Source organism: Lichenostomus cassidix, unplaced genomic scaffold, assembly GCF_008360975.1.
Source record: "Lichenostomus cassidix isolate B80296 unplaced genomic scaffold, HeHo_3.0 HiC_scaffold_40, whole genome shotgun sequence".
Classification (NCBI taxonomy): domain Eukaryota; kingdom Metazoa; phylum Chordata; class Aves; order Passeriformes; family Meliphagidae; genus Lichenostomus; species Lichenostomus cassidix.
In genome coordinates this window covers 2,563,411-2,574,450 of record NW_028147459.1, presented here as the reverse complement: position 1 = coordinate 2,574,450, position 11,040 = coordinate 2,563,411, and the positions used below count along the sequence as shown (strand labels likewise).

Sequence of the window (11,040 nt, the reverse complement as noted above, 5' to 3'; positions counted from 1 at the left end):
TAGGGGCGTGGTTTACCTGTTACCATGGCAACGGGGGCGTGGTTAGCGTTACCTGGGTGACGGGGGCGTGGTTTGTCGGTTACCAGGGCAACGGGGGCGTGGCTAGAGGGGCCGCGGTCACGTGAGCGGGTCGGCGCCGGTAGCGCTTCCGGGGGAGTTGGGGTGAGCGGGGCTGGGGGGAGCGGGGGGATTTGGGGGAATTTGGGGATTTTTGGGGTTTTTGGGGTTTCCGGGGGGATCTGCGGGTTACCGGAGAGGCTCCGGCGGCTCCCGGGCTGTCCCTTGGCTCCCCGCGCTCCCCGCCATTCCCCGCGCTCGGCTTGCCGCGGTTACCGGTGCGTTTGGGGCTTCCGGTCACTCTGCGGTCAGTTCCCAGTGCCTCCGGTCAGTCCCGCTCAGTCTCGGTCAGCTCCCGGTCACTTCTGCTCACTCCCTGGTCACTACCCGGTCAGTTCCCAGTGTCCCCGGTCAGTCTCGGTCACTCCCCGGTCAGTCCCTGGTGTCACCGGTCATTTCTGGTCACTCTCCGGTGTCACCGGTCACTCCCCGATCAGTTTCAGTCACTCCCCGGTCACTCCGGTCACTCTGCAGTCACTCCCCGGTCACTCCCTGGTGTCCCTGGTGTCCCCGGTCACTCCTGGTCACTCTCTGGTCTCTCCCCGGTGTCCCCAGTGTCACCGGTCACTCTGGTCACTCCGGTCACTCTGGTCACTCCGGTCACTCCGGTCACTCTGGTCACTCTGGTCACTCCGGTCACTCTGTCCCCAGCCGCCATGCCGCTGCCCGTGGCTCTGCAGTCTCGCCTGGCCAAGCGCGGCTTGCTGAAGCACGTGGAGCCAGGTGAGGGGCGGGGCCTAAGGGGGCGGGGCCTGGGAGGGTGTGGTCAGGGAGGGTGTGGTCTCAGAGGGGGCGGGGCCAGGATGGGTGTGGCTCTTGTGGTGCTCAAAATGGGGCGGGGCTGAGATGGGGTGTAGCTTTAGGGTGGGTGGGGCTGATTGGGTGTGGCTTTGGGGTGGGTGTGGCTGTGGGTGTGGCCTGGGTGGCTCCACCCCATGTGCTGAGGGCGTTGTGGTGGGCGGGGTCAGAGGGAAGGGGCGGGGCTAAGGGTGGTGGGTGGAGCCTTAGTTGGCCACACCCCCTGAGCATGGGAATGGGCATTGCTGGGGTGGGGCAGTGGGCGGGGCTAGAGGCTGTGGGCGGGGCTATGGGCGGTGGGCGGGGCTCTATCCTAGCCCCACCCCAGATCATTGCCAAGGACTGGGAGTTGGGTGTGGCTGTGGGTGTGGCCAGAGCAGTGGGCGGGGTCAATGGCGGTGGGCGTGTCCTCACAAGCCCCGCCCCTGCAGAGCTGGAGGAAGAGCTCATCGCAGAGGATTGGGGTGTGGGTGTGGCAGTGGGCGGGGCCAGGGGCAGTGGGTGTGGCTCTGTGTCAGTGAATGTATCGGTGGGCGTGGCTGTGTGCAGTGGGCGTGGCCTGACAAGCCCAGGGAGAACATCGCCAAGGATTGGAGAGTGGGTGTGTCCGTGGGCGTGGTCAATGGCAGTGGGCGTGGCTGTGTGTGGTGGGTGTGTCCGTGGGCGTGGCCTGACAAAGCCCCGCCCCCCAGGGCCCAAGGAGGAGATAGTCACTGAGAACTGACAGTGGGTGTGTCCGTGGGCGGGGCCAGTGGCAGTGGGTGTGGTTAGGAGCAGTGGGTGTGTCAGTGGGTGTGTCAGTGGGTGTGGCTATGTGTCTGTGGGCGTGGCCTGACGAAGCCCCGCCCCCCAGAGCCCGAGGAGGAGATCATCGCCGAGGACTATGACGATGCTCACGTGGATTACGAGGCGTCGCGCATCGAGGGGTTAATGCCGCCCTGGTACAAAGTGATCGATCCTACGTGGTGAGAGATATAGGGGAGATATAGGGGATCTGGGGGGGATCTGTAGGGGATTTATAGGGGAGCTATAGGGGTTGATGCTGCCCTGGTACAAAGTGATCGACCCCAGAAGGTGAGACCCTATAGATATAGGGGAGCTATAGGAGATCTGTGGGGGAGCTATGGGGGATATATAGGGGATCCATGGGGGAGCTATAGGGGATCTATAGGGGTTGATGCCTCCCTGGTACAAAGTGATCAATCCCACCTGGTGACACACCCTATAGAGAGGCTATAAGGGATCTATAGGGGCTGCAGGGACTCCTGAGGGCTATAGGGGCTATAGGGGCTGTGAGGACCCCAAGGGGCTATAGGCTCCCTCCCAGGTATCTATAGGGTCTATAGGGTCCCTCCCAGGTATCTATAGGGTCTATAGGGTCCCTCCCAGGTATCTATAGGGTCTATAGGGTCCCTCCCAGGTATCTATAGGGTCTATAGGGTCCATAGGTTCCTCCAGGATCTATAGGGTCTGTAGGTCCCTCTAAGAGTTCTGTAGGTTCTTCCCAGGATCTGAAGGATCTATAGGGTCTATAGGGTCTGTACGTTCCTCTCCCAGTGGTCTGCCCTACTGCTGGAATGTTAACACAGATTTGGTGTCTATAGGATCCATAGGGTCCATCCCAGGGTCTGTAGGATGCATCCCAGTACCTATAGGCTCTATAGGGTCTCTCCCCAGCAATCTGCTGTACTACTGGAACGTGGACACAGATTTGGTGTTTATAGGGTGTTTCCTGGGGGTCTATAGGGTCTATAGGGTCCATCCCAGGCTCTATAGGCTCTATAGGGTCTCTCTCCTAGCGGTCTGCCCTACTACTGGAACGTGGACACTGACCTGGTGTCCTGGTTGTCCCCAAACGACCCAAACTCTGTCATCACCAAACCTGCCAAGAGAATGAAGGGAAACCCAGGTGAGCCAGGAACCCAAAAATGGGATTTGGGGGAAATTTGGGGGGTTTGGGGCATTCAGGGGATTCGGGGGATTTAGGGGATTTGGGGGAAATTTCAGGGTTTTGGGGGATTTGTGGCATTTGGGGAATTTGGGGCATTTGGGGATTTAAAGTATTTGGGGGAAATTTGGGGATTTGGGAGAAATTTGTGGCATTTGGGAAATCTGGGGATTCGAGGATTTGGGGAAATTGGGGCATTTAGGGGATTTTGGGGATTTGTGGCATTTGGGGGAAATTGCAGAGTTTGGGGTTGGGGCATTTGAGGTATTTGGGGATTTGGGGAAATTCAGGAGATTTGGAGGAAATTTGGAAGATTTGGGGAATTTGGGTGAAATTTGGGGGGTTTGGGTGATTTGGGGGAAACTTGGGACATTTGGGAGAAATTTGTGGCATTTGGGAAATTTGGGGCATTTAGGGGATTTGGGGAATTTGTGGGATTTGGAGAAAATTTGGGGGATTTAGAGGATTTGGGAAATGCGGGACATTTGTGGGATTTGGAAATTTGGGGGATTTGAGGAATTTGGGGAATCGGGGCATTTATTTAAAGTATTTGGGGCGTTTGGGAAATTTGGGGGTTGGAGGATTTGGGGAAATCCGGGGCATTTGGGGATTTGGGGCATTTAGGGGATTTTGGGAATTTATGGCATTTCGGGGAAACTTGGAGGATTTGGGGAATTCAGGGGAATTTGGGGAATTCGGGTGATTTGGGGGAGATTTGGAGGATTTGGGAGAAATTTGTGGCATTTGGGAAATCTGGGGGATTTAGAGGATTTGGGGGAAATTCGGGGCATTTAGGGGATTTTGGGGATTTGTGGCATTTGTGGGAAATTTGGGGCATTTGTGGGATTTGGGGCATTTGAGGCATTTGGGGAATTTGGGGGTTTGGGTGATTTGGGGGAAACTTGGGGCATTTGGGAGAAATTTGTGGCATTTGGGAAATTTGGGGCATTTAGGGGATTTTGGGAGTTTGTGGGATTTGGAGAAAATTTGGGGGATGTAGAGGATTTGAGGGAAATTTGGGGGATTTAGAGGATTTGGGGGAAATTCGGGGCATTTGGGGCGTTTGGGGGAAATTTGGGGGGTTTGGAGGACAGGGCATTTAGGGGTTTTCGGGAATTGGCATTTGGAAACTTACAGGAGATTTGGGACTGGGTGGGCATTTGGGGATTCGGGGCAAATGCAGGAGATTTGGGGTATTTGGGGGAAATTTGGGCATTTGGGGCATTTAAGGGATTTTTGGGGCATTCAGGAGCATTTGAGGGATTTTGGGAATTTGGGGCATTCAGGGGATTCGGGGAATCAGCAAATTTGGGGGATTTGGGGGATTTAGGATCACTTTAAACCCCAAACGCCCAGAGCCAGAGGAAAACCCCGAAAGGTCTCACGAGAAAGAGGAAACTCCTCGGGATCGGCGATTCCACCGGCGGGAGGAGCTGGCGCCTTATTCCAAGGCAAAAAAAGGTGATTTTGGGCAAAAAACCCAAAATTTGGGAAAAAATCTCAAAATTTGGGGAAGAACCAAAAAATTTGGGGAAAAAACCCCAAAATTTGGGAAAAAAACCCAAAAATTTGGGAAAAAAAACCCAAAAATTCAAACCCCAAACATAAAAAACCACCAAAATCTGGGGAGACCCCAAAAAATTGGGGAAAAAAACCCCAAAATAAAGAAACCCAAAATCGAAACAAACCCCAAAAAACAAACCCCAAAATTTGGGAAAAAAACCCAAAATTCGGGAGAAAACCTCAAATATTTGGGAGAAAAACCCCAAAAATTCACACCCCCAAAATCAGGGAAAAAAACCCAAAATTTGGGGAAAAAAACCCAAAATTTGGGGAAAAATCCCAAAATTTTGAGGAAAAAATCTCAAAAATTGGAAAAAACCCCCCAAAATTTGGGGAAAAAACCACCAAAATCTGTGGGGAAAACCAAAAAAATTTGGGAAAAAACCCAAAAATTCAAACCCAAACCATCAGAGAAAAAACTCGAAAACCTGGGAAACCCAAAATTTGGGGGAAAAACCCCAAAATTTGGGAAAAAACCCCAAAAATTCCCCCAAAAACCCACAAATATCTGGAAAAAAACCCAAAATTGGAAAAAACCCCAAAATTTGGGAAAAACCCCAAAAATCCAAAAAAACAACCCAAAGCCTGGGGAGACCCCAAAATTGGGGAAAAAAACCCCAAAATTAGGGAAAAAAACCCCAAAATTTGGGAAAAAAACCCAAAACTTTGGGAAAAAAACCCAAAAAATTTGGGAAAAAACCCCAAAAATTCACACCCCAAATCCATCAGGGAACCCACAAACCGTCATAGGCCTGGGAGACCCAAAATTTGGGGAAAAAACCCCAAAAATTGGGGGAAAAAGCCCCCAAAACTTTGGGAAAAAAACCCAGAATTTGGGAAAAAAACCCAAAATTTGGGGAAAAAAACTCAAAATATGGGAAAAAAACCCCAAAATTTGAGAAAAAAACCCCAAAATTTGGGAAAAACCCCCAAAATATGGGAAAAAACCTCAAAATTTGGGAAAAAACAAAAAAATCTGAGAAATAAACCCCAAAATATGGGTAAAAACCACAAAATTTGGGAAAAACCCCCAGAATTTGGGAAAAAAACCCAAAATTTGGGGAAAAAAAACCCAAAATTTGGGAAATAAACCCCAAAATTTAGGAAAAAAACCCCAAATTTGGGCAAAAAACCCCAAAATTGGGAAAAAACAAAAAAATTTGAGGAAAAAAATCTCAAAAATTGGGAAAAAACCCCAAAAATTTGGGAGAAAAACTCCAAAATTGGGGAAAAATCCCCCAAAATTTGGGAAAACCCCCCAAAATTTTTGGGGTCCAGGTGGGCTGAACCCCCCAAGTGACCCCAAGTGACCCCAAGTGACCCCCAGGTGGCCGGAAGGACGAGGAGCTTGACCCCATGGACCCCAGCGCCTATTCGGATGCACCCAGGTGGGGATTTTGGGGAATTTTGGGGGAATTTTGGGGATTTGGGGGGATTTTGGGGTGATCCTGGGTTTTGGGGTGATTTGGGGGTTTTTTGAGCTGGTTTTGGGGTGATTTTGTGGTGATTTCAGGGTTATTTTGTGGTGATTTTAGGGTTATTTTGGGCTGGTCTTAGAGTGATTTTGGGGTGATTTTGGGGTTATTTTTGGGTGGTTTTGGGTGATTTTGGGGTAATTTTGGGTGACTGTGGTGATTTTGGGGTGATCCTGGGTTTTGGGCTGGTTTTGGGATAATTTTGGGGTGATTTTGGGGTAATTTTGGGGGATTTTGGGGGGATTTTGGGGTAATTTTGGGGTGATCCTGGGTTTTGGGGTGATTTTGGGGTGATTTTAGGGTTATTTTGAGCTGGTTTTGGGGTGGTTTTGGGGTAAGTTTGGGTGATTTGGGGGTTTTTTTGGGGCTGTTTTTGGCTGGTTTTGGGGTGTCCCCACTTTCAGGGTGATTTTGGGGTTTTTTGGGTTGATTTTGGGCTGATTTTCTGGTGATTCAGGTTGGTTTTGGGCTGCTTTGGGTGACCCCAGTTTTGGGGTGTTTTTGGGTTGTTTTCGGTGTGATTTTGGGCTGATTTTGGGGTGATTTTGGGGTGATTTTGAGCTCTTTTCAGGCCAATTTCAGGCTGATTTTGGGGTGACCCCAGTTTTGGGATAACCCCAGTTTTGGGCTGTTTTCAGTGTGATTTTCATGTGTTTTCAGGCTGATTTTGGGGTGATTTCTGGCAGTTTTCAGGCAGTTTTTGGGCTGATTTTGGCTGATTTTGGCTGATTTCGGCTCCCCGCTGTGTCCCCCAGGGACTCCTGGGCCAATTTTGGGCTCTTTTCGGTGTGATTTTGGGGTGACTCCAGGTTTTGGGATGATCCTGTGTTTGGGCTGATTTTGGGCTGATTTTGTGGTGATTTTGAGATTATTTTGGTGTGAATTTAGACCGTTTTTGGTGTGATTTTGGGGTGGTTTTGGGGTAATTTTGAGGTTATTTTGGGTTGATTTTGATGTGTTTTCAGGCTGGTTTCGGGGTGATTTTGTGGTGATTTTGGGGTGACCCCGGTTTTGGGATAACCCCAGTTTCAGGCTGGTTTTGGTGTGATTTTGATGTGATTTCAGGCTGGTTTTGGGCTGAATTTTGGCTTTTTTCGGGCTCATTTTGGCTCATTTTGCTCTGCTTTTTGTCTGATTTTGGGTTGTTTTGGGTGTGATTTCGGGGTGGTTTTGGGGTTGTTTTGGGGTTGTTTTGGGGTGGATTTGGATTGTTTTCAGGCTGGTTTTGGGGTGGTTTTGGGGTGACCCCCGTGTGTCCCACAACAGCTCTTGGTCCAATTTTGGGTGATTTTTGGGTGATTTTTGGGGTGATTTTCAGGCTGTTTTCGGTGTGATTTCAGGCAGTTTTCAGGCTGATTTCCGTGTGTTTTTGCGCTGCTTTTGGTGTGTTTTCAGGGTGATTTTGGGGTGTTTTCTGGCTGATTTTGGGCTGATTTGGGGCTGATTTCGGCTGATTTTGGGTTCCCCCTCTGTTCTGCAGGGGCTTTTGGTCCAATTTTGGGCTGATTTTGGTGTGTTTTGGGGTGACACTGGTTTTGGGGTGATTTCAGGCTGATTTTGGGCTGATTTTGGTGTGATTTTGGTCCAATTTTGGGCTAATTTTGGGCTGATTTTTGGGCTGATTTAGGTTGATTTTGGTGTGATTTTGCGCTAACCCCACTTTTGGAGTGATTTCGGTGTGATTTAAGTTGATTTCAGCTGATTTCAGCTCTTTTCGTGTGTCCTACAGTGGCTCTTCGTCCAATTTTGGGATGTTTTTGGGCTGCTTTGGAGCTGCTTTGGGTGTGATTTTGGGCTGATTTTGAGGTGATTTTGGTTGATTTTGGTGTGATTTGGGGTGACTCCTCTGTCCCGCAGGGGGTCTTGGTCCAATTTTGGGATTTTCAGGGCGATTTTGGGGTGACACTGGTTTTGGGGTGATTTCAGGCTGATTTGGGGCTGCTTTTGGTGTGTTTTGGGGCTGTTTTTCTGGTGATTTTGGGCTTTTTTGGGGGTGCCCCGGTTGTGGTGTGATTTTGGGCTGGTTTTGGGCTGTTTTTAGTGTGGTTTTGTGGTGCTTTTGGGCTGTTTTCAGGCTGGTTTGGGTGACTCTGGTTTTGGGGTGATTTTGGGCTGATTTTGGTGTGATTTCAGCTAATTCCAGTCTGGTTTCTCACCCACAGAGGCTCCTGGTCCAATTTTGGGCTGATTTTGGGCTGATTTCAGGGTGACCCTGGTTTTGGGGTGATTTCGGGGTAATTTTGGGGTGATTTAGGTTGGTTTTGGGTTGTTTTCAGGCTGTTTTGGGGCTGATTTTTGTGTGATTTCAGGGTGAATTTTGGGGTGATTTGGGTAATTTCGGCTGTTCTCCTGTACCCCGCAGAGGCTTCTGGTCCAATTTTGGGCTGTTTTCAGGCTGGTTTTGGGCTGATTTTGGGGTGATTTCTGGGTGATTTCAGGGTGGCTTCAGGGCGATTTTTCGAGTTATTTTGGGGTGATTTTGGTTCATTTTGGGCTCATTGCAGTCTGGTTTCTCACCCGCAGAGGCTCCTGGTCCAATTTTAGGGTGATTTCGGTGTGATTTCGGTTCATTTTGGGTAATTTCAGCTGCTCTGTGTCCCGCAGAGGCTCCTGGCCCAGTTTTGGGGTGGTTTTGGGTTGTTTCTGCGCTGATTTCAGTGTGATTTCAGGCTGGTTTTTGGGATGATTTTGGGGTGATTTTTGGGGTGATTTCAGGGGTGATTTTGGGGTGATTTAGGTTCATTTTGGGCTCATTCCAGTCTGGTTTCTCACCCACAGAGGCTCCTCGTCCAATTTTGGAGTGATTTCAGGCTGCTTTTGAGCTGATTTCAGGGTGATTTTTGAGCTGATTTCGGTGTGATTTTGGTTCATTTTGGGCTGATTTTGGCTGCTCTGTGCCCCGCAGAGGCTCCTGGTGCAATTCTGGGGTGATTTCGATGTGATTTCAGTTCATTTTGGACTAATTTCAGTTGTTTTCTGCCCCGCAGAGGCTCCTGGTCCTCAGGTCTCCCCAAGCGCAACGAGGCCAAGACCGGCGCTGACACCACAGCCGCAGGGCCGCTCTTCCAGCAGAGACCTTACCCCAGCCCGGGCGCTGTGCTCAGGGCTAATGCTGAGGCCTCCCGGGCCAAGGACTGAGACCCCAGACCCAATTGGGACCCCAGACCCAATTCCTGAGACCCCAGACCCAATTTGTGAGGTTCCAGACCCAAATTGGGATCCCAGTCGGGACCTCAGACCCAAATCCTGACCCAAATCCAAACCCTTACCCCAGCCCAGGCACTGTGCTCAGAGCCAATGCTGAGGCGTCCCGGGCCAAGGACTGAGACCCCAGACCCAATTCGTGAGGCCCCAGACCCAATTCAGACCCCAGACCCAAATTGGGATCTGACTGGGGACACCCTGACTGGGGACATCCCAAATCCTGAGCCCCCAGACCTAAATCCAAACCCAAACCTTACCGAGCTCATGGCTGTGCTCAGAGCCAATGCCGAGGCCTCCCGGGCCAATTCCTGAGACCCCAGACCCAATTCACATCCCAATTGGGACCCCAGACTCAATTGGGGACAGCCTGACTGGGGACACCCCAAATCCAAACCCAAATCCTGACCCAAATCCAAACCCTTACCCAGCCCAGGGGCTGTGCTGAGAGCCAACGCTGAGGTTTCCCGGGCCATGGACTGAGACCCCAGACCCAATTCCTGAGACCCCAGACCCAATTCAGACCCCAGACCCAATTCACATCCCAATTGGGACCCCAGACCCAACTGGGGACACCCTGATTGGGGACACTCCAAATCCTGAGCCCCCAGACCCAAATCCCAACCCTTACCTGAGCCCAGGCACTGTGCTCAGAGCCAATGCTGAGGTGTCCCAGGCCAAGGACTGAGACCCCAGACCCAATTCAGACCCCAGACCCAATTCCTAAGACCCAAACTGGGACCCCAATCGGGACCCCAGACCCAAATCCTGACCCAAACCCTCACCCAGCTCAGGGCTGTGCTCAGAGCCAACGCTGAGGTGTCCCAGGCCAAGGACTGACTGAGAGAGACCCCAGACCCAATTCAGACCCCAGACCCAATTGCTGAGCCCCCAGACCCAATTCAAATCCTAATTGGGACCCCAGACCCAAATCCAAACCCAAAAGGGGACAGCCCAAACCCTGAGCCCCCAGACCCAAATGGGACATTGAACACTGAGACCCCAAACTGGGGACATCCAGAATCCTGAGCCCCCAGACCCAAATTGGGACCCCAGACCCAAATCAGACCCCAGACCCAACTGGGGACAGCCTGAACCACAGACATCCCAAATCCTGAGCCCCCAGACCCATTTGGACACCAAACCCTGAGATTCCAAACCAGGGACACCCCAATTCCTGAGCCCCCAGACCCAATTCGGACCCAAACAGGACCCCAGACCCAAATCCAGATCCCACTGGGGACACCCTGACTGGGGACACTCTGAATCCTGAGCCCCCAGACCCAGTCAGGACCCCAGACCCAAATTCAGACCCAAATCAGACCCCAAACCCAAATGGGGACCCCAGACCCAATTAGGACACCCCAAACCCTGAGCCCCCAGACTCAGAATTCACCCCAAAATATCCCAGGGTGTCCCAAATCCTCCCCAAAACCATCAGAGGGTCCCCAAATCTCCCCCAAAATATCAGGGGATCTCCAAATTTCCCCCAAAACCCATCAGAGGGTCTCCAGATCTCCCCCAAAACAGCAGGGGAATCCCAAATCCCACCCAAAATATCGAATTTTCCCCCAAAAAACATCAGTGGATCCCAAATCCCCAGGGATCCCCAAATCCTCAAACCCCAAACTGCCCCGAAATAAAACTGGAGGTTTTTTTTGTTTATTGGGGTTTTTTTGGGGTTTATTTGGGATTTTGGGGTTTTTTTGGGGTTTATTGGAGTTTATTGGGGATTTATTTGGGTTCATTGGGGTTTTATTGGGGTTTTATTTGGGTTTTTTTTGGTTTTTCTGAGGGGTTTTTTGGGGTTATTTGGGGATTTTTGGGGTTTTTTGGGGTGTTGCACAGGCGTGTGCAAGGGGAGAGGCCTGGGGGGTGGGCTTTGCACACCCAGGGGGGTTCAGAATGTTCACCAAGCTCCTTGCACACCCACGAGGC

The 11,040-nt window shown here is 51.1% G+C and overlaps 1 protein-coding gene across 1 annotated transcript; it reads left to right on the top strand.

The window, feature by feature from the left end:
* The first annotated feature begins 139 nt into the window (after nt 1–139).
* Nucleotides 140–10,767, top strand: LOC146422549 (polyglutamine-binding protein 1-like). Its single transcript, XM_085046272.1, has 9 exons — nt 140–162; nt 769–840; nt 1,769–1,880; nt 2,715–2,824; nt 4,220–4,324; nt 5,754–5,814; nt 8,889–9,100; nt 10,254–10,514; nt 10,608–10,767. Exons 2-7 carry the CDS (start codon nt 774–776, stop codon nt 9,037–9,039), a joined length of 606 nt encoding a protein of 201 aa, XP_084902398.1. The 5' UTR covers nt 140–162; nt 769–773; the 3' UTR covers nt 9,040–9,100; nt 10,254–10,514; nt 10,608–10,767.
* The last annotated feature ends 273 nt before the right edge of the window (nt 10,768–11,040 follow it).

Coding starts and splice junctions, on each gene's coding strand:
- LOC146422549 (XM_085046272.1), top strand. CDS start 774: ATGCCGCTGCCCGTGGCTCTGCAGTCTCGCCTGGCCAAGCGCGGCTTG. Junction 841..1,768: donor GCTGAAGCACGTGGAGCCAG/GTGAGGGGCGGG, acceptor CCCGCCCCCCAG/AGCCCGAGGAGGAGATCATC. Junction 4,325..5,753: donor TTATTCCAAGGCAAAAAAAG/GTGATTTTGGGC, acceptor AGTGACCCCCAG/GTGGCCGGAAGGACGAGGAG.